This window comes from Lemur catta, chromosome 12, assembly GCF_020740605.2.
Source record: "Lemur catta isolate mLemCat1 chromosome 12, mLemCat1.pri, whole genome shotgun sequence".
NCBI classification, from domain to species: Eukaryota; Metazoa; Chordata; class Mammalia; order Primates; family Lemuridae; genus Lemur; species Lemur catta.
This window is the reverse complement of record NC_059139.1, coordinates 39,339,840-39,366,417: the sequence shown is the minus strand read 5'-3', so window position 1 is coordinate 39,366,417 and position 26,578 is coordinate 39,339,840. Positions and strand designations below refer to the sequence as shown.

The 26,578-nt window shown below is 34.7% G+C and overlaps 1 protein-coding gene across 4 annotated transcripts in view; it reads right to left on the bottom strand.

Annotated features, from left to right (window-relative positions):
* IPO11 (importin 11) overlaps positions 1-26,578 on the bottom strand; it is a 159,146-nt gene that overhangs the window by 18,691 nt on the left and 113,877 nt on the right. For 2 of the 4 annotated variants that reach the window (XM_045566227.1, XM_045566228.1), the window contains exon 29: positions 197-292. In XM_045566227.1, the coding sequence (XP_045422183.1) occupies positions 197-292 (96 nt within the window). Of the gene's footprint in view, positions 1-196; positions 293-17,189; positions 18,047-26,578 lie in introns of those variants that run through there. The other 2 variants (XM_045566229.1, XM_045566230.1) reach the window with 2 other exon arrangements.

Sequence of the window (26,578 nt, the reverse complement as noted above, 5' to 3'; positions counted from 1 at the left end):
TATTGCTGTAACATAATAAAGCTGATCCCAAGATCAAACAATAAATGTTATAAGCAAAATAACAAATTTTTTTCTGTATAGAAGAAAAAATTACAAAATTTCCATACTGTGCTTATATGGTGATGGTGAACAAAAATCATGCAGCATGTATTTAATTATCCCCCCAAATCCAACTGTGATTAAATGATCCACCTACTCTTTGTAAGTTCCTGTTTCAGGATCCTCCGTCATGACATCATGCAGGCCCTCCACTGAGATGTTTATAATCCCACAGAATTTATCCTGGATAACACTAAAATAAAAGAAGGGCAAAACAGGTTAACTGGAGTATTTCAACAGGTAATTCTTTTTTTGTATTCTAAATATCCTCCTGAACATGAAATTTTAGTTTTGAAATACAAAAGAAACTTTAAAAATATATCTCTTAGAACAAAAATTTTACCTTTGCATATAACATTACAAATTTCTCTTTCACTAGATTATTAATGTATTTAAATACTAGAGGGGGTAGATTAGACAGAAAAGAGAGAGATTTTAAAATTCTTAGATTTAACATATTCATATTAATTTTATAACTACAAAGATAAAAATACAGAAGTGTTGACAATTAAAAATCTCTGCTCTTTTAAAGATAAAGCCAAGGAAAATAAAGACACACCATATTCTGGGCGAAAATATACAAATACTCCTTCTAGAATATATTTTAAAAACTCTGAAAACTCAGTAAGATGACAAATAATTTTAATTTAGTAGCCACTGGGCATACTGGCACATGCCTGTAGTTCCAGCTACTTAAGAGACTAGGCGGGAGGATTGCCTGAGCCCGAGAGTTCGAGGCTACAGTATCCCATGAATGTGCCTGTGAATAGCCATGGCATTCTCGCAACACAGCGAGATCCTCTTTTTTGTAAAAGAGGCAAAAATTTGAACAGACATTTCATCAAAGATATACAGATGGCATATAAACATCCAGAAAGGATGCTCAACAGCATTAGGCATTAGGGAAATACAAATTAAAATCACAATGAGATTTTAATTAAATATAAAATTAAGAAGATTGACAATACCAAGGGCTAGCAAGGACGAAAAACAACAGGAACGCTCATACGTTGCTAGTAAGAATAAAAAATGCATATTCAGCATGGAAAATACGTTGTCAGTTTTTATAAAGTTACACACCACACAACTAAGCAATCACACCTGTAGGTATTTACCCAGGACCAAAACAAGTATTCTAAAACCTGTATGTGAACATTTACGGTAGAGCTTTATCTGTAACAGCCTCAAACTACAAATGACTCTAATGTCCATCAACTACTGAATGAATTAACAGATCGTGGAATACTTATTCAATGGAATAATATTCAGCAATAAAAAGGAACAAACTACACATAGATGCAATGACATGGATAAATCTCAAAAACATTATGGTAGGAGAAATAAACCAGTCTCTAAAGGCTACATATTGTATGACTCCATTTATGTGACTTTTTGAAAAAGAAAAATTACTTGATCAATGGTTGTTGGACAAAGGGACACAAAGGAACATTTTGGGGTGACAGAAATGTTCTATATCTTGACCATGGTAGTGGGTACACAATGTTTCCATTTGTTAAAACTGTATACCTAAAGAGGGTTTTGCTATATATAAACTATACCTAAATAAACCTGACTTTTAAAAAAGTAAAAGTATATAACTACCCACTGGTACCTTAAATCATACTATTTGAAATTAAAGCTAATTGAATAAATTATAATTCCTGCCTCCAGGAAACTTATAATATCATTTCTCCAAGGGAGAATGTTTCTTATATTGTGCTAGCATGCAAAATTCATTTTTAAAATGGTCAGTAGTTCCCAAAGTCAGCACAGTTTGGGTCATGTTCCTCCTCTGTAAAGTCAAAACTTTTTGTTCGTACATTCAAATGTAATCAAGTTTTTGACAACTAAATCACCAGATGGGCAAAATAATAAGTAGAAGATACTCTGATATATTCTCATCTGTATATAATATCTTATTGCAAAAGGCTATATTATTTATATCATTGTATTTCCTTTACATAAGAACTTAAAAAATCTCTAAAGAAACATATGAAAAAAAAAAAGAAAGAAACATATATAGTCTACCTTATTTGGTCAGTGAGAAATACACACTTAAAACAAAATTAGAAAACCAAGATTTTACTAATACATTTTTGTTCATCTTTTATATTTTTATTTTAAAAATTTACATATTTAAAATACCAAAGAATAAAATAAGTTTCAACGAAATAATCCTCCCAGACTGACCAGCACAATTAGAACATTAGTAAGCCATAAGGGCTAAATTGACAGCTGATATGCTCATGATTTAGTTCTAACTCCCCCCATTTGACTGGCACCACTACCACATAAGGCTGGTTGGCGAGAGTTTATGAGTAGTCAGTCTGTTATCAGCTTTTAACAACAGTGCACTGTGTTTATGTTTGAAGTGGAATTTGTGAATAGTTGCACGGCTCAACAGTATTTTTTAATTCTGTCTGCTTAACAGCCCATCATGTCAAAGAAGACCAAGAGAACACTGATGGAAGAAAACAGATTTTTTAATGAGGATTGGGAATTGTAATATTATCTTGTTTCTGATAAAGATAAGATGATTTGCTTGCTTTGTGATACTGCAATATCAACATTAAAGAAATTCAATGCTCATCAGCATTGTAACACTTGTAAGGACCACATATATTTTAAATTAGAGGTTGTACTGCAGAAATTAAAAGATGAAAAGCAAAAGCAAAGACAATTCTTTCAAGCAGCAATAAGACCTAGAAATAATGCCACTGAAGCAACTTATAAAGTAGCTTATGTAGTCGGGGGCGGGGGGAGCGGCAGGGAGAAGCCATTCAGTGATGTAGAAATTGTGAAAGAATGCATTGTTAAAGTTGTAGGATGAGTAGACCCCAATAACGTTTCAAAGTACAAACAACTGCCTCTTTCAAGAACTGTAACTGATCGGCAGCAAGAATTAGCTTTCAACTTAACAAAACAACTTCATACAATATTTCAAAAGGAAAATATATGCTTCATAGAGGTCGTAACAGGAGATTTTCTTAAGAGGTACTCACTTTGGGCACTCTTCTGAGCAGAACACGGGGAATAGGTATCTTTAACAACTTTCAAGATAAATGTCGTGAAGTTGAACTGAATTTGGTAAATTTAGTGAGTTTATGTACAGACAGTGCACCTTCCACGACAGGAAAACATGAAAGGTTTATTGCACAGATAAAAAAAATGAACAGATCCAGATGCTCTCATTTCTTTTCATTGTATTTTGCATCTGAAAACTGTGATAAAGCTACTATTTTAAGTGACATTGCAACAAGTTAAGTATGGTTAACTATATTTGTGCAAATGCAACACAGCATCCTCAGTTTTATGACATGCTAGAGTTGAATGATGAGGTATTCATTGTGGATTTGCCATATCATTCTAAAGTGTGTATAGACTATTGCAGTGTGTATTGACTATTGCAGGGACAGGTGTTAACCAAAATTTTAATCTCTGTGAAAACAGATAAATTTTATGAAGAACAGAATTGGCAATGTGAATTAGTTAAAGAAGATTTCTGTATCTCTGTCATATCTCTGTCATAACATGTCAAATCAAAAAGTCATGAATATTTCTTTGCAAGGTAAAACTAAGTCTATATATATGATATGTGGCAAAAAATCCAAGGATTTCCAAAAAAGCTATCTTTTTCAAAACACTTCTTCAAAAGGAAATTTCAGATGAACATTTTCCCCAGTTAGCAAAGGTCACTGACGAGCAGAGTGATATAAGCAAATCATGTGAAGAATATGCAGCTGTTATAGACCTATTAATTGGAGAATATAAGAAAGGTTCACTGACTTTGAGAATCACGACATCACACTCAAAGTAACATTTCAGCCTCACCTAGTTGATATCACCAAGGCACTTTAAAGAACTACAGATGGAATTGATTGAGCTCTCAGTAGATGACATTTTAAAAAGTCATCGTTTGATGCTTAGAAAGATCCAAGTGAAATATGGAAAAATGCAGAATACCCACATCTTTGGCAACATGCCCCAAAAATGTTTTCTTGCTTTTCAACCATTTATTGCTGCAAATCTACATTCTCCTACCTAACTGAAATCAAGATGCCCTTAAGGTCACAAATGACTGATACTCATCTGGAGGATCAACTGAAACTGTGGACCCCCATGCTGCAACCAAATATTTAAATGCTTTCCAAAGAAAGCAGACACAACAAATCATCAAAAGGTTAGCTAACTTTAAAATTAACAAATAGTTTTTTTTTAAAATTATTAAGTACATAACAGATTTTTATAAACATACATTTTAAAGTATATCTAAATGAAGTTTATTGAATATAGCCTCATTTGACTACAGCTAAATTAATGTGGCCTTCCAACATTAAAAGGCTGCCCACCCCTATTAAAGCACGTTACTCTTCTTTTCACTGGCAGTTAAGTCATCACCTCCTGGATATGATGATAGTTCCTTACAATGCTCTCCCTCCTTTTTCTATTCACCTTAATTCACAATTCTTTCATGAAACCTTCCCTGACCACCGTCTAACTCATGTAATTGAGCACTCTGTCCTTTGAATTTGCAACTCATTTGTCATGCAACTCACATGCCATCTTTTGTTTTAATTTCTTCTAATGTCCTTTGATTTTTCATGGCTGCAAGCCTGCACTCCCTAAGATTATAAGTAACTTGAAGCAGAATCCATGTGTTATGTTTACTTTTTTTATGTCCCTCGGAGTAACATTATGTATAATGTGAATACTCAATAAATAATCAAGGCAATTAATGATCTCAAAGCTTGAGAATTGCCCTCCTTCAGATTCTTTTTACAATTTCATGTTTACTTACTTCTTTTTAAAATTATAAGTATGGACAGCTGAGTTGTAGATAACAAATATTATGACTGAGTATTCCACACTAGACATAAGCCAGAAAATCGAGCAGAAGGTGGCTGTGTTGGAATTATCCCCATAGACATGAGTTACAAATACACTATAAAAAGAACACGGGCCTTTTAAAACATTTGCTTATTTTGTTCTTTGGGTATGTGATAAGTGATATACAAGCATTAAATAAATGAGGGCGTGAAAAACTGTACTCAGCAAAGACATTTGATCATTTAAACCAATTCCATATAGTTTTCAGTTGCCTTCTCTTTTCTAGTCAAATGCATATGAATAAAACTATAGTTCTTAAATCTTATATTGTTATTTCCTAAAGGTATGACTTTTAAGGCATTTTCTGAGTATATAAAAGTATATAGCTATAGAGCATGTAAACTGCAGAAACTTAATGAAGAGTGATTTTTTCTTGATTTTGAAAACTATTTTCTCACTTTTAAGTGGGAGCTAAACAATGGGTACACACGGGCACAAAGAAACGTAAGGACAGGCCGGGCGCGGTGGCTCACGCCTGTAATCCTAGCTCTGGGAGGCCGAGGCGGGTGGATCGCTCGAGGTCAGGAGTTCGAGACCAGCCTGAGCAAGAGTGAGACCCCGTCTCTACTAAAAATAGAAAGAAATTATCTGGCCAACTAAAAATATATATATACAAAAAAATTAGCCGGGCATAGTGGCTCATGCCTGTAGTCCTAGCTACTCGGGAGGCTGAGGCAGTAGGATCGCTTAAGCCCAGGAGTCTGAGGTTGCTGTGAGCTAGGCTGATGCCACGGCACTCACTCTAGCCCGGGCAACAAAGTGAGACTCTGTCTCACAAAAAAAAAAAAAAAAAAGAAACGTAAGGACATTGGAAACTAAGAAGGGGGCAGGGTGGGAGGGTGGTGAGGAAATGAAAACTTACCTACCAGGTACAATGAATACTGTCCTTCATACTGGTGAAGCCCTGACTTTAGCATTATACAGTGTATCCATGTAACAAAACCCCCCTTAGTATTTTGAAATTAAAAAAAGAATAAATCCATGTAGTAACAAAAAAACAAATGGTTTAATCCTACTTGTGTTTGTTCACTCGATTTTGAAAACTATGCTGGCTTAAAATTATTTCTCTTATATCATTATGAATTCAAACCACAGGTGCTCAGAAAATAAATGCTTACAAAGACAAAGCACGATTTTCAATCCTCAAAGGCATAAATCAATGAAATATTTTAATACTTGGTTAGACTAAATTGTGAATATTACACCGAATATGAACAGGCCTCTAGTTTCCTTCTTCCTGTCTAATCTTTATTAGTATTTTTCTAGCCATAACTTTATACTCCCATTTTTTACATAACTGCCTTATCATCATAAAGTATGTGCCTTAACTTATTTCTCTGTAAGTGATGGTTTCACATCTTTACATCACATCTTCGTCCCCATGGTCCTGGGAGAAAAACAGGCAGACAGACAGAAACACTGACAAAGTTTTCAATTATTTTTTCAGCACAGTTTTATAAGCTAAAATTGTTGATATAACAGTTTTTCATAATAGCAATCTCCAAAAAAGAAATGAATCAGAACCTTAATCATCATAGAATTTTCTATGATCTAACCAGAAAATAATTATATTATTTATATAACATACCTAGTTAATATTTGAAGTCACTCTTGCATTATTAAATCTTAAATATAGAAGGTAAGTCAAGTTACGGTAATTTAAGGGAAAAAAACCCCACGTTTTTAGACACTAAAAGCCACAACCAAATTAAGACACTCTCTTAACTATATTTACCTGCTTATATCATTTAACAGAATTAAGCAAAGAACAGCAGTTTATTCAAACAAAGAATCAAGGGAAGAAAGAAAACTCTGATTTATCAGTCTTATTGCAGAATTTCTACAGCAGCAGAGACTACAATAGTGGTGACATTTACACTAAAATTAATTTTTCCTCCCTCTAGATATTTTTATTGCTTACAAATACTTTTTGTCATTTACATGGAAACATCCGTTCTACACAGTAATTTTCTGCATGGTCATGACGAAGTATAATAATAAATCTAGTTCCCCTGACAAATACCGGCAAGGAAATAGGCTAAAAACTCAGAGTGGAAATTTACTATCCTAAATGAAAGTTGAAACTTTTTTGCACTCAATAATAATCCTAACAAAGTCTTTTATATAATAAACCATTCCTCTGATTTCCTGTTTTTTGAGTGCACACACAGCCCCTTCCCCAAAGCCATGACCTGTAGAAGTATAAGAAACAACTAAAATAATCTGCATGTATTAATAATTAGATCAGAAGAAACTGTCATCTTACGTGATTTTCAAGAGAAAAGACTAAGCTATAAGAAATAATACCCAATGAAGACATATTACATTATACTAAGGTTCTATCAAACAGAGATGATCAATGACTGGTACAGAACCGTTTGGGGTGGGGGAACCCCCCCCCAAAAAAAAACATCAGGCTGAAACAAACAAAAAAAAATCAATCTTTGTTTTGAATAGTTATAAAAGTCACTTGACAGAATTGGTTCTTGTTTTTTAAAAAGGGACATAAAGGAATTTAATACAAATTGGTAATTATGGGGCTGGGGGCATGACTTCATCATTGTAAATGTTAGAAATGGTTGAAAACAAAGCTATACAATAAGTAATTACAAGGTAGATATATCTTTAGAACAAATGAAAAAAGCAGACTGTGCTAATGTTATTAAAGTTATATGAAAAGGTACTTGTAGCTTTGGATTAAATTCCTGGGGAATTCTTATGTGTCACACAGCTTACAACAAAATGAAGACAATGTGCCCTGGGAAAGTGTTACATGATCAAGGGGGGATTTTGGTAGTGATGAAGACATTGATGTCAAAGATTTATACGAAGCATTTGAATAAAATTGTATTATGAAATAAAAGCAAAAAATAAATCTCTCTACAGCAATATTTTACATTATTTAAAAATTTGTATGTGTAATTAAATGAACAACTTCATATAAATGGACATTTGAGTATTTTGTTACAGCTGTAGAAGTAAAATGTATACAAGTTGACCAAAAAACTTTATGTAGTTTTCTTATAGGAAAACTGGTTGATCAGCTTATATTTAGACATGCCTTACAGGGACTCACTGCCAAATTCCTCCCACAGACTGCTAGCACAATCGATGACCTTCCTCTGAGTTCCAAAACCCTAAGTACATCAGCATCCTTTTCATCCACTCTTGGCAGTCTCACAGGCATTTCAAACTTAAGATATCCAGCACCAAACTTACAAGTGCCTTCCTAACAAAAACAAGGAAATCAAAAACAAAACAGAAAATCAAAAACAATTTTTCTTCTGGTTTTCCTTATCTGAGTAAAAAGCATCTCCTATCAACTCAGTGACTCAAGTGGAGAAACTTGGGATCCAGTTTTTACCTTTCTTCTCATTCACCTTCTCAACACCCAATTCATCACCAAATTCTGTCACATTTATCTCTGAAATTTTTTTGTTTCTGCTTCTCCATATTTCTACTACGAACACTGTACTACAAGCCAATTCTGTCTTAGTTTCAACTACAGCCTAACTTCCCAAATGGGGAAACTTCCACTCTCGACTTCCTCTAATCCATTCTCTATAGAGATAAACTAGAGTGCTGTTTTGGAAAATCTGATGTTATCTTACCTTTCTCTTGCTTTAAAGCAGAAGTTCACACCTTTCAATAACTTTCTATGCATTTAAAAATCCAAACTCCTCATCCTAGTTTACTTAGCCCTCTGTGACCTAGCTCTTTCTGACCTCCTCTACCCTCACACTGCTCTCCAGCTTTCCCAGCTCCCTTTGACAAACACTAGTTCAAGGCTTTCCTGGAGGTCTTCCATCTGCTAGGAATTTTATTGCCTGAATTTACCTGGTGAGTAGCATTTATAATAAGAGTCAAACTACAAGTGGGTACAGTTCTGATTCTAGAAGACGGTGTTTGAGGAGGCTTTCATAAAGGAGAAGCAGGTAATTGAGGATAAGGGGGTTTTAAAAGCCAAAGGATGAGGAAACTGCACTAGAACACAAAAACTTTTGCTCCTCAGAGCCTCAAACAAAAATACAAAGAAAATGTAAACTTATGTATTAAGGCTAGAAAAAGGAATATCACAGAAGGTCTCTGGCAGAAAGCAATAAGGCTGTCCAAAGCCAAAGACCAAACTAAGAATAGACAAGGATTTATGCACACGTACTGGAAACTCAACGAACATGCAAAGAAACGGAGACAAAAGAAAAAAGAAAGACTATATACAGAGAGAGACTCCACATTATTCAAGGTAAGAAAACTACTTTCTACTGAAACACAGTGTCCTATTACATCACGTGGTACCTTAAAAAAGTGAGGAGCAATGAAACAAGGCACACCTGGGCCAGCATCTGATACACTATACATTCCTTTCTCTCATGCTGCTTTCTCCAAGATAGTTCTCTTTTAATTCACTAGGCTTCCCACATTAAAAGTGTGCAGCCACAGAAGCCTACCAGCTTCAGTACAGTGATGACCAGTGATAGAGGGCACTTTTTTTAATACTATGCTTGAGATGATACAGTGTTAATATAAGTGAAAAAATGAGCGTATCACCTCATTACTATTGTTTCCATAACTATGGAATCATTAAGAAACTAGGTAATAAACAATTTGAGAAAAGTGATTCATATCCCTCCCCACTAACCTAAAAGGGCTCATAGGTAAGTCCAGTAACAGAAAACACAAATTTTAATGAGAAATGAAATGGGTCTTCTTAGGGGAAAAAAATAAGGTATTATTCAATGGGAGGTATCAATCAAGTCTAATGGTAAACAGAACAGCCTTCTGTTTTGTTTCACATACCACACTCTCCTTCCTCTAAGTCAAAGGAGCACATCATATTGTAAGTCCAAATATGCATTTTTCTAGCCTGTAGTCCAGTAACAAGACCAGCGAAGGAGCTGGATCCTTATAACAAGAACAAAATCCAAGCAGGACATGGGGAAGTGCATAATGGGCCCAAGTTGGTAGGAAGGCCCAGCATTAAAGCTGTTTTACAGAAGCTTGTGAAAGGTTCCCTAGGCTTTCTCTCCCATTTTTGTACCACCTAGAAACAAATACGGGAGACTACTGTTATTTGTTGCTGCGTGCATAAGATAATTGAATAAAAATGTCCTAATTACATGTTGGTCCTCCTTCACCTCAAAGTTTACTTAGATGTTTATATATATAATTCCTAAGCTTAAGAAATGTCCACATGTTATGTCTGAATGTTCTACTTCTTCACCTGAGTGGTGGTTACACAGGTGTGTCTACTTCTGTGATTTATATACATCAATATAAGTTTTAAAAAACGTTTATGGGGCGAATATTTGTCATGTACTGACACTGACGTAGGTGGGTGTCTGATTAAATTCTATACTACTGGGAGAATTCCTAAAAACAAAATACACAGGGCAATAGGAAATGAAGGTATAAAAATCTATCCAATGGTTACTGACTCAAAAGACACAAATGGCCATGAGGCAGAGTAGATCAACAAAGTAACCCTGAAACTTTATGTATGAGAGTCCAGGACTCTACCAAGAGTAAAAAGCTGAGGGAAAACAAAGAGGATGTACCCATATATCCTCTTTCCCCACTACTTGTAAGTTCTACACAATTTCCTCCCTCCCCCACAACGCCCACCCTTACCTCATCCCACCACTCAGCCTCCAGCTATCAAAACACTGGCAATCCCTCACTTCCAGGAGACCCTGAGACACCCGAGTCTACTTTATCAGCTTTTCCCTTCATCATCTGTGACCTTCTTCTATTACCTGGTCACACCTGTTGAGGTCTCTGTCCCATTACCACTGAAGCCCTCACCACCAAATGTCTCTATACCATTGACAGGAAGGGGTTGGGAGTAAGTTCCCACTTAGCCATCCCAGAAGTGAGAGATATGATTTTATAATTCCACATTGGAAGTATAAATGTCCTTAAAAGTTATGCAATTTTAATTTATAGTCTTAAAAATAAATGGTACTGAGTTCTAATGCTTGTCATTTGTTATTGGGAGGAAAAGACTTTTGGTATTCTCTGAAAGTTTAATCACCATTTATAATACTCGATAGAAAAAAATAGATTCTATCCTTCTGAAACACAATCATTTTAAATTAGAGCCTGTCTACTTTTGAGTTCTCTAACCAAAAACTTTTAATAATTGGTAGAGACAGGAACCTGTAATAAATGACAGAGAAATACAGAAATCTTAAGAAGGGTGAGTTTCCTTAGCTATATTAATTTAAAATATTATTTGATTGTAATTTAGTTGTTTTAAGATGGGGCTGTTCAAAATGTAAAACAATGAAATTGTAGCAAAAAATTACTACACACAATTATACCTTAAATAATTTTTTAAGCTGTACAAATATCAAACAGTGAAATATGATCTGGTTGCCTATTTTTTTTTTTTTTTGTGAGACAAAGTCTAGCTCTGTCACCCAGGCTGGAGTGCAGAGGCTTGTTCATAGCTCACTGCAGCCTCAAACTCCTGAGCTCAAATGATCTTCCTGCCTCAGCCTCCTGAGTAGCTAGGACTATAGGCATGTGCCACCATCTGACTACTTTTTTTTTTTTTAACAGGGGATCAATAATTTTTGATCATCTTTATGAGGATATCCACAGCTCCTTACAGCCACTGTCCTTGTTTATCTTTCTTTTGCTACTTTCCCAAACTCCTCTCTCTTCTCTTCCTGGCCTTTCCCTCTCCCCTCCCAGTTGGTTCTCTTCTCATGATTTCTGAGTCCTCGTAATACAATGTCTTAATCCCCATCTCCAATCTCCTTTTCGTTCCTTTCTTAACGTTCTTTGCTTTCCCCGGTCTCTCCTTTTCTTACTTTTTTCTGGGGGTGGAGGGATCTTTTCCTTCCCTCCCCTCTTTCCTCCTTTCTTTTTATTTTCCTTTCTTCTCAGTCAATATCGCTCCCTTCTTCCCCATTCCAATTCCCTTGCTCTCTTTGTCCCATCCCTCTCAGGGTCTGATTCTTCTCCTCCCATCTTGCTCCTCCCCTTGGCAAACTTTCCTGGCTGCCAGCATTTTTATCCCCTCAATGTCTCTCTCATCTTTTTTAACATCACTCTTCCCTAAAAACCACCCCTTGAAATCACACCCCAAGATAGCTTCCACCTATTTAGACATCTTTTTCCCCCTTCTCAAGGTCTCCCTCTTGCCCCTCCAAGAAGCTTCTGGAGCCATCAGCCCTCCCTGAGGGTCCAGGAACACCCAGGCCTATGTGAGTCCTGGGAGCCAGGTAGCAAAGGCCTCTCTGGCAGTCAGCACCCATGGATTGGTGAAGCGCGATGGAGACCACAGATTTCTATGGTACAAGCAGCAAGACTCTGGGCTCAGGTTGTTACCACAGCCTCTAGGGATGTCAACAACACTTCCAGCCATTGCTAGGAGACAAGGGAGGAAGTCTGACTACCATTTTTAAAGGAAGTATGAGCATTCAATGACCACCACTGTGTACAACTATAGTTCCATATATACATTGATAGTAATACTATACAAATAAAATTTCCTAGTTGAGTCTAAATCAACTAGAAGTTAAAATTTAGCCAGGCACCATGGCTCATGCCTGTAGTCCCAGTGACATGGAAGGCTAGAGTGGCAAGATTTCTTGAGGCCAGGAGTTGGGCAACACAGCAAGACCCTGTCTCTAAAAAATAAAAAAAAATAAAAAAATTTAGCCAAGTGCAGTAGCTGGTGCCAATAGTCTCAGCTATAATACTTGGGAGGCTGAGCTTGGAGGATCACTCTATGACCAGCCTGGGCTATAAAGTGAGACCCAATCTCTTAAAAAACAAAATAACAATACACCAAAAAACTTGACAGATTTTCTGAATTCCCTTCTTTAACACACTGACTGCCACACTAGAAAAAAATTTGTTTCCTTGGGGCCACGGTGTTTTATTAAAAAAATTGAATAACGGCTTCAAAAACAAAATGATCCTTTCTATTTTAATGAAAAATTTGTTATTTTTTATTGTTTTACTGTGTGCGAGTTATATACAACTTGAAAAATAGTTCACAGGGCTCCCAAGGTAAAGAGATGTGTAAGTTACAAATGCTTCATGAGGCCCCGGGCTCAAAACTAGCCTAAGTTAAACACAACTCACATAGCAGTTAATGTGCTAAATTCAGGAATTTTGCTTTAAGATCAAAATAAATACTTTGTTATATGGATTTTTCTAAACTTCAAATAGCCAGCTATATTGCTCGTGAACACCTTTAAGAGAATATGATTTAAGTGGTAAGAAAGGGGGGCATAGAGAGGTTTTCAGCTTACTTGATATATACCTCTGCATTGTTTGCATTTCTTTGCCAATGAATACGTACTTTTAATAATTAAAGAAAAAACTTAATTGGAGTTGTAGCAGCTGGGAAGACACAATAAAGAAATACATTATTAAAAATGTCTTTCAAGGTGAAAAAAAGTCACTCTTCCATAACAACAAATTATTAAGAAAAACAGATTTATTTAAAATATATTCATGTTTTCGGTTGAAATTATAATCCAGGGCAAAGCTTTAAAGTAGGCAGAGTAAAGCAGAACGTTGTTTGAAAACTCTTTGGGGTGGTTAAGGCTTTAATTTCTCTTTGGAATTTCTTGTACATTTCAAAACCACTCTTCAGTTCCTTTCTATTTTTCTCTCAAATATGTTAACACAGTGGTTCTCAACATGTGGTCCCAGGCCAGCAGCATCAGCAAACTTGTTAAATTGAAAACTCACACACAGGTCCTATGCCAAATCTACTGAATCAAGAACCACGGATTGGATATCACATGCAGAAAATGAAACTATACCCCTATCTCCCACCATATATAAAAATCAACTAAAGATGGATTAAAGACTTAAATGAAAGACCCAAAACTATAAAACTGCTAAAAGAAAACATAAGGAAAACACTTCAGCATGTTGATCTAGGCAAAGATTTTATGGCTAAGACCTCAAAAGTACAGACAACAAAAACAAAAATAAACAAACGGAACTAAAACTGAAAACCTTCTGCACAGCAAAGTAAACAATCAACAGAATAGAGACAACCTACAAAACGGAAGAAAATATTTGCAAACTATTCATCCAACAAAGGACTAATACTGAGAATATATATAAATAGCCAACAAGTATATGAAAAATGTTCAGTATCACTAATAATCAGGGAAATGCAAATCAAAACCACAATGAGATATCATCTTATTTCAGTTAGAATGGCTATCACTAAAAAGACAAAAAATAACAGATGCTGGTGAGGATGCATAGAAAAGGGAACTCATACACTGTTGGTGGGAATATAAATTAGTACAATATCTATGGAAAACATTATGAAGACTTCTCAAAAAACTAAAAATAGAATTTACCTTACAATCCAGCAATCCCACTATTGGGCATTTATCTGAAGGAAAAGAAATTAGTTTATCAAAGGGACACCTGCATGCCTGTTTGTACTGCAGCACTATTCACAATAGCCAAGATACGGAATCAATCTAAACGTCCATCAATGGATGAATGGATAAAGAAAATGTGGTATACATACACAATGAAATACTATTTAGCCACAAAAAAGAATGGAATCATGTCATCTGCAGCAACATAGATAGAACCAGAAGTCATTATGTTAAGTGAAAAAACCCAGACACAGACAGATAAATATCACATGTTCTTACTCACATGGGAATTAAAAGAGTTGATCTCATGGAGGCAGAGCAGAATGATAGATACAGGGGATCAGAAGGGTATGTGGGGAGGATGGGGTGAGGAGTTAACAGGAGGAGGGGGAAGGATGAAGAGAGGCTGGTAATGGGTACAAACATACAGTTAGGTAGAAGGAATAAGTTCAAATGTCTGCTAGCAGAGTAGGGTGCTATAATTAATAATGTATTGTATATTTCACAAATAGCTAGAAGACTTGAAATGTTCCCAACACATAGAAATGATAACAACTTGAGGTGATGGATACCCAAAATACCCACACGTACCCCATAAATATATGTAAATATTATATATCAATAATTTTTTAATTTTACAAAAAGAACTCTGTAAGGGGGAGGATTAGGAGTGGGGGGCAGCAAACTGTGTTTTAATATGACTTCTAGGTGATTCTGAGTTTAAGAACCACTGTCTTTTGGTATAATGAACATAGCACCTACTTATAATTATTTTCATTTTAGAATATAAATTTGATAATTATTACTTGGTGTAAACATTCTCAAACTGTTTCAGGCTAATTTCAAATGGATATTATTTTTTAATAATAAAAAGTACTTACTTGGGGAAAGAGGAAGGATAGACACAAACATGAAAGATACAATGCTTAAGAGAAAATTTTAAATACATATTTAAGGTTCAGATCACTATTTTTTTTTTTTTAAAGACAGGGTCTCACTCTGTCACCCAGGCTGGAGTGCAATGGTACAATCATAGCTCACTGCAGGTTTGAACACCCGGGATCAAGACATCCTCCTGCCTCAGCCCCCCGAGCAGTTGGGACTACAGCATGTGCCACCACCTCACCTGGCTAATTTAAAAAAAAAAAAATTGTGTGTGTGTGTTTAAGAGACAAGGTCTCACTATGTTGCCCAAGCTGGTCATAAACTCTTGGGCTGAAGCGATCCTCTCACCTCAGCCTGTAGAGTAGATGGGATTACAGGCACGAGCCACCATACAAGGCCAAGTCACTAATAACGGGACAAGGAGCATGGGCATTTACTATAAATGCCCAATATTCTGCAGAGAGCTACACAAGTAGAAATTTATGCTAATAGAGAAAAACATTATATTACTTCCATGACTTCAATCACCATCTATATTAAAGATTCTCAATCAAGGTTACAAACATCTCCTAGGGTCTCTTTCATCTTCTACAAGTTCTTATTCTTCCCTACTTACCTGTTTCCCAAAATCATGGCTCAAGTGATTATTGTTACTGTGAAGAGTATATAATACATTTCCAGTGTATTGGATGAACAGTTAAGAATTACTCACTTTTACCAGATAGACTTCTCTCCTGAATTTCTACTTGCTATATATTTCTACTTGGAGATGTGATAGGAACCTCAAATTCAACCTATCTAAAACTGAACTCATTATTTTGCCCCTCCCATATCTCCACTCCTCTTGTTTCCTTGGCTCAGTCAATGGAGCACAAAAGTGCCTAGGCCAAAACCTAACCTCTTTGACTTCTCCCTCCCCTGCTACCCCTCAGCCAATTATCAAGGCAGTTCATTTTACTTCCATAGTAGCTCTTGATCCACCCATCCTTTCTGCCACTACCCTGACCCAGGCACCCAGAATCTTTCTAATGGATCAGTAATTAAGATTCCTACCCAGGTAATCCTACCTCCAGTCTATTCCTCCTTCCAGAAAGAGTGAACTTTCTAAAGGGTAAATTTGATCATGTCATTCATTCCACTGTTTAAAATTCTTCAGTGGCTCTCTGTTGCCCTCAGGACAAGGCATGAAATTACCATAGCTACCATCATCAGAAATCTCTCTTCAGTTTCAAATCTCACCCCATCGCTCTTAACTCTAGCTGAACTGATTTTAATTCCTGAAAAGAAGCATTCTTTTTTTTTTTTAACCCTTCTGACATGGTGTTACTCAGCTCTCTTCACCGAGGTAATTTCTATTTATCCTTCATGATCCAGTTTTGATGTCGCTTTTTTCACAAAGCCATCTCTCACCTCCCCAATAGCATCTCCAAGTACAGCACTTACCATACTGTACAGTAACCATGTGTCTCCTCCTCTAGATTTCAAGCTCTACCTAGAATAGGAACCATGTCTATTTTTTCACAATTGTACTCCTAGCACCTAGGAAGCAATATAGGATGAAATAAAAGCGTGAGCTCTAGTCAGATAGATCTAAAAAGTATCACAAGCAGTGAGAATTGGGGACAGTTACTTAAACTCACTGCCTAGGTTTCCTTACCTGTAAAATGCAGACGGTACTACCTGATGAGACTGTTTATGAATTAAATGTTATATGTGAAGTATTTAGCATGGTGTTTGATACACAGAAATGTTAGCTATTATTACTTAATATAGTATCTATCAAAGAAAATATTTGCCGAATGAATACACTATTCACAAATTATTAAAAACATTTTAATAATGCTTAGGTCATATAATTCATTATATTTCCAAATAAAGCATATAAATCTATAAGTAGGTTTCAGTTTTATTTATGTCCATGGCACTAAAGTTTCCTATAGCCAATATTTAGCTGAGTTATAAAGCAGAATGTTCAAAAAGAATGACCTGTGCCTCACTTTCAGGAACAATTTTTTTATGAAGTTCAATCTGCTCCAAACCAGGGCTTGGGGAGGTGTTACAAATTGAGGCAGTTACATTATACCTTGCTGACTGATAAAAACTGTAATATTCAAGTCTGTTTTCCCCTGAGGTTCCCGGTGTCTTTAGTTTTTGTTTAAATCGAACAACTTTGTAGATCAAAAAAATGATTAAAACACAAGCTAAGATGAAAAAGGCTAGCAAAATGTCAAAAGCCTCATTTAACCTCTCAACTTCTTGTGTACAAATTAGAGATGCCTTCCCTGACACTGATGCAGCATCAATTGGTAGAGCACTGTTCTTTTCCAAGTTCAAGTTAACAGAAGAAGTAAGTTGTATTTGCACAGGTAACACTGCAGTAGTCTCTAATGGATTACCAAAAGTATTCTCTTGAAAAAATCTACTGGCAGGTGAAGTACGAATTCGTTCCCAGAGAGTAACACTCTCAGTCTCAGTATGTTCCAAATGGTTCCCATTTGTGGTCACTTTATGCCAGGCCATCATTAGCGCAGTAGTCTTGTGATGAATATGAAGAGATTTTACAACAGCCCAAGCTCTGGATACACTTCTCGAAGACGTAACACAATTTGTAATATCAGTCCTCTTAATATAACGTAATGCTCTGCCTCTCATGGATGGGGGATTCTGGCAATAGATGTTTAAAGTAATGGTTGAAGATGCTAGCCAGTCTCGAAGACCCAAAAGTCTGCAGTTACATTCCCATGGATTAGAATCTGCCTGAAGATGAATCAATGAAGACAATGGCTTAAGGACCCTTGGATGTAAGTCTGTAAGATTATTAAATGACAGATTAAGGATCTTCAAAGACCCTCCCATGTTTTCAAATGTATCATTATCAATGCTTATTATTCTGTTTCTATCTAACTTCAGGTAAATTAAATTATTTAACAAACTAAATGTGTCAGAATTTAAGTTTTCTAAATCATTATGACTTAAGATCAAATGTTTAAGATTATTAATTCCACTAAACCCACCCCTAGTAACATTTTTAATTCTTGAATTTTTCAGGAGGAGATACTCCAAGTTGACAAGTCCTTTAAATGCAAAGGGCTGTATTGCTTCAATACAGTTATGAGACAAAGAAAGTCTTTTAAGACTCTTAAGTACTTCAAAAGCATTTGATGGTATTTTTGTTAAATTATTACCTTCTAGGTACAAACAAGCAAGGTTTCCAAGATGTTGAAAGCCTGAGTCTGATATTCTCAAAATTTTATTGTTTGATAAATCAAGTATCCGAAGAGAAACCATGCCAACAAAGGTACCACCCCCAATGACAGTAAGGCGATTTCTTTGTAGATTTAAGTACTGAACTGAAACTAGATCATTAAATACTCCTCTTGGAACAAAAGATACTTGATTAGACTGTAAATATAAATTACGAAGATTTAAAAGTCCCTTAAATATTCCAGGATCTAAGCGTTTTATAAAATTATTATTTAGATATAGGAAATATAGATGCCTCAATTGAACAAAAGCTTTTGGATACACATATACAATGCTAGAATTATCCAAATACAATGCTATAAGAGAGTGAAGTCCTGTTAATTCACTTTCATTTACATGAGATATATTATTTCCAGTCAGATACAGAAAAACTGTACTTTCAGGAAAATTCTTAGGAATACTTGAAAGGCCTAAGTTACGGCAGTTAATATGTCTCCCAGTGCAGAGCTGGCAAACAGACGAACATCCAAGTATCTCTTTATGGAATAATAACACAAGACAACATGTAACAAGTAGAAACAGTCGTAGGCAAGGCAGAGAAAACTGTAATCCACACATAGCCCTGTTCTTGGTTTTTCTGTTCATATCAGAATTGGCTATAAAAAGAGAAGGTAAAACTTTAAATCATCAAAAAGTTCTTAAAAGGAAAGTTTTTATAATACTACAACTACTGTATTCTATTTTAATTAGGATCAGCCAATAATACTAAGTATCATAAATCATACTACAGTGATAGCATAAAATAATGATTTTGGAATATGTTCTAGAATTATTAACACCTCCAGGCCAATTAACCCACTGTTTGACAAAAGAATAATTCAAATTTAATGAACTGTAAAATGAAATGTTTCCTAAGTTAATTTAAAATATTACAATTGATACAAGAAAGGTGATAAATGATGTAGGGATGACAGTGTTTGGTTTTAATATGTCCCTTTATCAACTTAAAGTCTAATATCAAATAACATTATAATTTATGAAAATACAAATTCATTGCAGAACAATTAAACACTCCTTAAACTACAGTTTTTCACAAAACTAAAATATTTTTCATTTCAGATAAAAGTTCCTATGTAAATAAAAAAATCTTACCAAGAACAGGAAATTCATATTATTAACATTCAGCTGATTCAAGTAAAGGTTTTCTTTTTAAATCTGAAGAGCAACATTTCTAAACTCCATTTCTTTCTGTAGCTCGGTTGACCTCCACCCCTCCACCTTTTATTTTTTTTTAAGTCATGGTTTGTTCAGGAAACACCACTCTTCACACTGGTTCCTCTACAGTCAGTATGTAAAACAGAGGTTGCCATGGATACAGGAAACTGAGAGACAGGAAGTAGTTTTATCTGTGTTTCAAAAGTATTGTTGAAAGGAAATCTCAGAAACTTATTTTTTCAGAATGAGGTTAGAGTTTTCCTAATGTACATACCTAAATCTCCTATAATTAAAAAAAATAATTTTTAAAAGGATACTTGAAAATTTTAGATATTCAGAATCTAAATATCAACGGATTTTAGATTCTATCTGATCTAGCTACCAACAACAGCTATTGAGTGGAAAAAGCAAGTTAAAATAAAATGTATATTGAGTAATGTAATGTTTGTAAATCTTTTAAGTACATAAATATTTATTTTGTTTTAGATACATATCAGGGACATCTGCTTTATGCTTTATTCCTTTAAAAAAACAGGAAAATCTATTTAGAATGATGAACATAAATGTTACATTATCCTCTTTGCTCTTCTTTTTTAAATTTTTGAAATATTTTAATTGCAAAAAATTATTGAGTACTACCAAGATATTAGTACTCAGTAATTTATTAGGGTGTGTTTTGGGTTGTAGGATGACATAAAGCTGCATACCAAGTACTGACATAAGTTATCTTTGCAAGAAGAGCTGGCGAGAGTGAAAGAACCCCTTAACTGACTTTTTGCCCTACATATACCTGAATTAGTTGGAATCTTTTAGAATGAAAATGGATCTGTGTCTAATGTTATTTTTAAGGTAAGACGTTAAAGAGCTGAATATAAATTGCTGATATTATATATTGTTTAGTCATTAATTTTCCAAAAGGCCAACTGCTTAAGCTTTCTTGTTCTTCTATTAATACTCTGATAGTACTCTTAAAATACAAGTATTAATAGTTATGGAATTATATACTATAACTCTCCTTTGATAACAAGGCAGTTTTATTTCACATCAAGACAATTACTTTAATAATTTGAATCATTTCCATAGTAAATATTTAATACTCAGCACTATCTTTCTATGACTATAAAAAAAATCAGGAGTACATACTGAGTAGCAGATCTTTATCAAAATGGTTTATGATTTTCACAACTATCCTTTATGGCTGGATGTTGTTATTGTTATTTTGTGCATAAAGAAACTGGAAAATAAGACAAATAACAAAAATGACATGAATTAGAGGGAGGGGCTAAGTTTCTCAAGTCCCTTTTCTTTAGTATTTTCAATAATATACAAAGTAAAATGAAGTATGTCTGTCCCATGGATTTTTCAATAGCACCACACAACTTAAAGAGTCAGGAAAAAGTCAGAGAAAGAGTCTGCTAAAAATCAAAATAAAAATTAAAGGAAAAAAACCACAAGGTAATAAAATCAATGCATTAATTAACCTTGTCCTCCGTTCCAGGTATATTAATACCCAAAGCAGTCAACTAGATTTTAGAAGTAAAAGTTTTAGAAAATTATATTAAGGAAAAAATGACAGAATAAAATGAATCTCATATTTCTTATATTGTAAAAACTGAAGAAACTAAATTAAAGCGACTGCAGTAAAACATCTAAATCTAAACAGTGCACTGTAATTCTCGGGTTGATGTGGTAAAAATTTCAATATTTCAATATCCAGCAAAACACAGTTTAGCCTTTCTGATCATCTAGCAGTTACTGCTCTTAGAGATAAGTTATCACCGCTAGAGAAAACCACGGAAACTCAACAAAAGTAGATGCAGGAAGGGAACTCAGATACTTCTCATCTTACTTGGTGTGATCATATCACTAATTACATATAAATGGCACATATGTAATTAGTAATATTTGAGTGGTAAAAATGGCTACTCAGGTTTTAGATTAGAATTTGAATTTCCTGACTTTCCACTGTACTTACTGGAAGGTACATTTCCCTGTGCTTTGACTGAGGATTATTATTTCACAGCAATTCATATTATTTAGGTAGTATAAAATCTTCTCTTGAGCTTTAATTCTTATAACGTGTTGTGTTAAATCTCCATGTTATCTTTGATGTGTAGTTACTCTTCCTAATCTGAATTTTGACATTTTGATTTTGCTCTGTAATAACACATCAAAATGGCTCCTCATAACCATAACTGCTTTAGGTATTAACATATATCTATTCTCTTTTCCATTCAGATTCTGCCCTTACATAAATAAAAATGCATAAGTAACAGAACTTTTCTATTATTAATAGAATCTTTTAAATATATACCATCAATATGTATTTAGCTATATAGCATCTATATGTAAGGCAAATAAAATTGGTTTACACATAAAGAATGATTTCCCTAACAGTTACTGATTTTACAGACCTTAAAAGGTACTTATGGACCTAAAATCAAAAGAATCAAAATGTGAAATGGAATTTTCAATTAAAAAATAATCCAGTAAACCATTTTAAAAATTATCACCTTGTTCAAAATAGGAGAGAAATTTTAATGAGGGGAAGTACTATATCTCAATACAGATTGCTTACCAGTTGCAAGAAAACAAATAGTAACTATATAGTAGAGGAATCAGGTAACACCTTGATGAGAATTAATATCATATAAGAAATAAGTGAACACCAAGTGCCTCTGGATATGATATTACAAGAAGGATACAACATCACTTATGCAATATTCCAACTAGAGATGCATAACCTGAATCTAACCATAAGAAAACACCAAACCGCAAAGGAGGAACATTCTATTCTGTTGGGGGTGGGGGAAAGGGGAGACAGGATGGGAGGGAGACAAAGACAGAAAGGCAAAGGGAAAGAAGATGGAGAGATTAAAGGACTAATTATTTAAAAATGTTAGTCACAAGAGAAAAAGAAAGACTGAGTAAATCACATTACAGAGTAAAAAAACTACAAAAGCATGACAACTAAATGTAATACTTGATTCTAAACTGAAATACTGAGGGTAAAGGGCTATGATATATGCAACGTAGATGCAAATGGTTCAGAAAATACAATCTCTCTGACAATGTGCACGCACAAATAAAACACTGGGGTGAAAGCTAACAATAGGTGATTTTGCATAAAGGTTATATGTGTGTTCTTTATACTGTTCTTCCAATGTTTTTATAAGTTTGAAATAATTTCTAAATATAAATATCATACGATAGTAACTATGAATTTTCATCTAAAATTTGTCCATATGCATTCCTGTCAGGATATGCCTCCATTTCTAAGTTTTTAAGGTATACCTAAAAATAAAAACAAAATTTTGTGCTTCTACAGCATGGCAAAACAGTAAAAAAAAAAAAAAAAAATCTCTATTTGCTCAACTGTCAACAAGAAAATCAACTACGAAATTTTTAGCTGCAGATCTACTGATGAGAATGAAAAATAAACTATCCATGAGAAGCATAAAATTTCAACTATGTCTGTGACTTTAGAGCTTTAAAAACAAAGTGAGCCTTCCTAACGACGTATTGCCACTTGGACACTTTCAATGAATATAATTCATCATTCTCCCTACCATGACTTTGCCAGAACATTTTTAACTTCTTGAAGTCTGTTCCTTTTGAGAAGCAACATTCTATTTCTACAGACAGTATTAGGTACCATGCCCATTGCTGATGATAAAATTATTTGTTGTATATCACTACAGTTTTACACTGTAAAGCACAGTAAGTGGAACTCTCCTCTGCCCCTATCAACCACTTTCTGGGTTTTGCCGAGACAGTTTAGTAATTTCAGATCTGAACTACATTAAAATTTCCTTATTTCTGCACATTCCTTCCACTTGGATGGTTCTTATTTCACACTTATATTACCAATTTCCAGGTTACCAGTTAAGATAACTCCTATAGTTTTATACACACACACACACACACACACACACACACAGAAGGAGGAAGAAAGGAAGGGATGATGAGCCTAAAGGACAATGTAGTAAGTCTGTGATAAAGTCTCTCCTAATAACTATAGATAACCTTTGTGAAATTGGTTTTTTTCTTGGCTTAAAAGACATTATAAAATGGATAAAGATATATGAATGAAAACTGTACTGAATTCAGGGACTAACTAGCATGTGGAATTAAGAGCATAGATTTGGGAGTCACTGTTGGCATTTTGAGGATAATATTAATACTTATCTAACAAATAGCTATTGTTAGGAAGAAGCCCTACAATGAAATGGGCTGCCCTGAGGATCAGGGACTTTATTAGCAAAATATCCAAATGTAAGCTGAATGAACACCCAACAGAGATGGAAGGAAAGTTCATCACTAAATAAAAATTAACCTAAATAACCCCCCTAAGGCAACTTTCTTTTTTTCAGAGACAGGCTCTTACTCTGTCACCCTGGCTGGAGTACAGTGGTTTGATCATAGCTCGATGTAACCTCAAACTCCTGGGCTCAAGCAATCCTCCTACCTCAGCCTCCCAAGTAGCTGGGACTACAGGCACATGACACCATGGCAGGCACATGCCTCCACGACTCACTATGTTGCTCAAGCTGGCCTTGAACTCCTGGGCTCAAGTGATCCTCCTGCCTCAGCCTCTCAAAGGGCTAGGATTACAGGAGTAAGCCACTGAGCTTGGGTATTAAAATATTTTAAGGCGACCGGTAAGAACTGCTCACCTAACTTAAGACCAGAACCTAATTACGCTTTCCATGAGTTGCACTGCTTTTCTATATGTCCTACAAATCTTCAAGGTAGTTCTAACTTTCAGGAATTTGAGTAACTGGTATGTCTTATTCAATAAGTATATCCTTTTCTTCAGTTTTCATCTTAAAGACAGTTTAAGTATTCAGAAATCATTAGTCTGCTTTATCCCTTCAATGATTTGAGAAGCCCTTCTCTAATCTTTTCTGTAAGTCAGATCTTTTTCAGAGTATAACAAGGAGATGTAATTCCTCAAAGCTAAACTGTCTGCTCCCATTTTACCTACAGGTCTATCCAAAGTAATGTATGTACCAGCTTTTCCATATGAAGCCTGAGTCTTTCAAAATTCACTTGTTTAAACTTTTTTAGACTTCCAATCTTACCAGCTTGGCACTTACTAAACTCATGTAGTAAACTGCTATTCCTTCATTAGACTTATTATTCTAAACAGAACACAAACTTTACTTTTTCTTACTTATGAAAAATTTCACACCAACAGTAGAAAGGATAGTAAAATAAACATCTATATACTCTCTCCATAGTTTCACAGAACTGTTAACATTTTGGTATTTGTGCTTCATCATTGTGTGTTTATTTTTTCTGAATTCAAATTACACTTTACCTGTTATGTATACAGCATAAATCTCCAAAAATTAAGGAATCTTCCTCCTATACAACCACAAGACAATTATTACAACTACCAGAACTGATGATAATTCCCTAAAATCATTTAGCATCCAATCTATAATCAAGTTTCCTTAATTGTTTCCTAAATGTCTTTTATACCCCTTGTTTTTTAAAAAATGAAGATCCAATAAAGGGTCAATAACTGGGTGTGGATGTTGTATCTCCTAGGTCTCTTTTAATCTAGAACAATCCCCCATCCTTCCCCTGCTCCATATTGACCTTTAGAAACATAAGGGTAGTTGTATTTGTCTGACTGTTTCATTATATCAGTTCATTTGTTTCTTCACTGTATTTGTTGCTAACTGGAAACTAACTCTAAAGCCTTGATTAATATTATGGTTAAAACCTAAGAGCACATATAGGAATAACATTAATCGGGTGTTGGGCAGATGGAGGGGAGGGGATGGGTGTATACATACATAATAAGTGTGAAGCGCACTGTCTGGGGGATGGACACGTTTGAAGCTCTGACTGGGGGGCAGGGCAATGACAATATACGTAACCTAAGCTTTTGTACCCCCATAATATGCTGAAATTAAAAAAATATATTATGGTTAAATAATTTTGGGAAGAACACTTCATGTGTGGTGCTGCATATTTTATATCATATCACATCGGAAAGTACAGGTACGAGCATCGAAAAGAACAATGCATGATAAAATAGAGAAATCTGAGCTCTTTGGTAACCCCAAATTACAATTCCTATTAAGGAACTGGATTAACAGTTATCTCCAATGATAATTTTTTTAAAAAACTATTATGGATTCTTAGATTTTATATACTGAATTAATTAAATGATTACCAGTTAAAGTTTTTCTTTTTGATGTCCAAATTGTCCCAACCGTGGCCAATGGGAATCCCTATAGGCTGGCTCCTATATCTTTTTGACATAAAAATTTCATTAGTCTTTGATTACTCCCTTGCTTCCTGGCTATCTCAAATTCATTTTGTACTCTGTGCTTCAGACTTAGAAACAAGTCACTTATGATTTCTTTTAGCGAAAAACCACATCTGGGTTTTATGGGTATGAACTTCATAAAAATCATGAAACTAAGGTTTGTATTTGTTGATAACTGACATAAGAGAGATAAGATTGTTGTCTAGAATGGAACATACAATGTTCTTTTGTATTGCTGAGTAGTACTCCATCATCTGGATGTACCACATTCAGCAACTGAAGGACTTTTGGCTGTCTAGTAATTTTTTTAATGACTAGCTCATATAAGTTCCCCAACTAGCTCATATAAGTTCCATGAGCTTGAAAGCTTGGATTTTGTTAGCTTTGTTTACCACTATGTCTCCAAGTAATTTAGCATGGTATTTTCTAAATTACAGAATCTCAAAAAAATACTTTTTTAATAAATGTATTTGATTTCTAGAGAGAGGATAGAGAGAATGGTTTGTTATCCCTTTTATAGACAACTTCAATAAAAATCCCAGATATGTGATTTTAAATGGTTGAAGAAGTACCTTACTTTAATAATGAAATATCTAGTAATATGATCTCACTTTATACAACTTGATCAGACTAA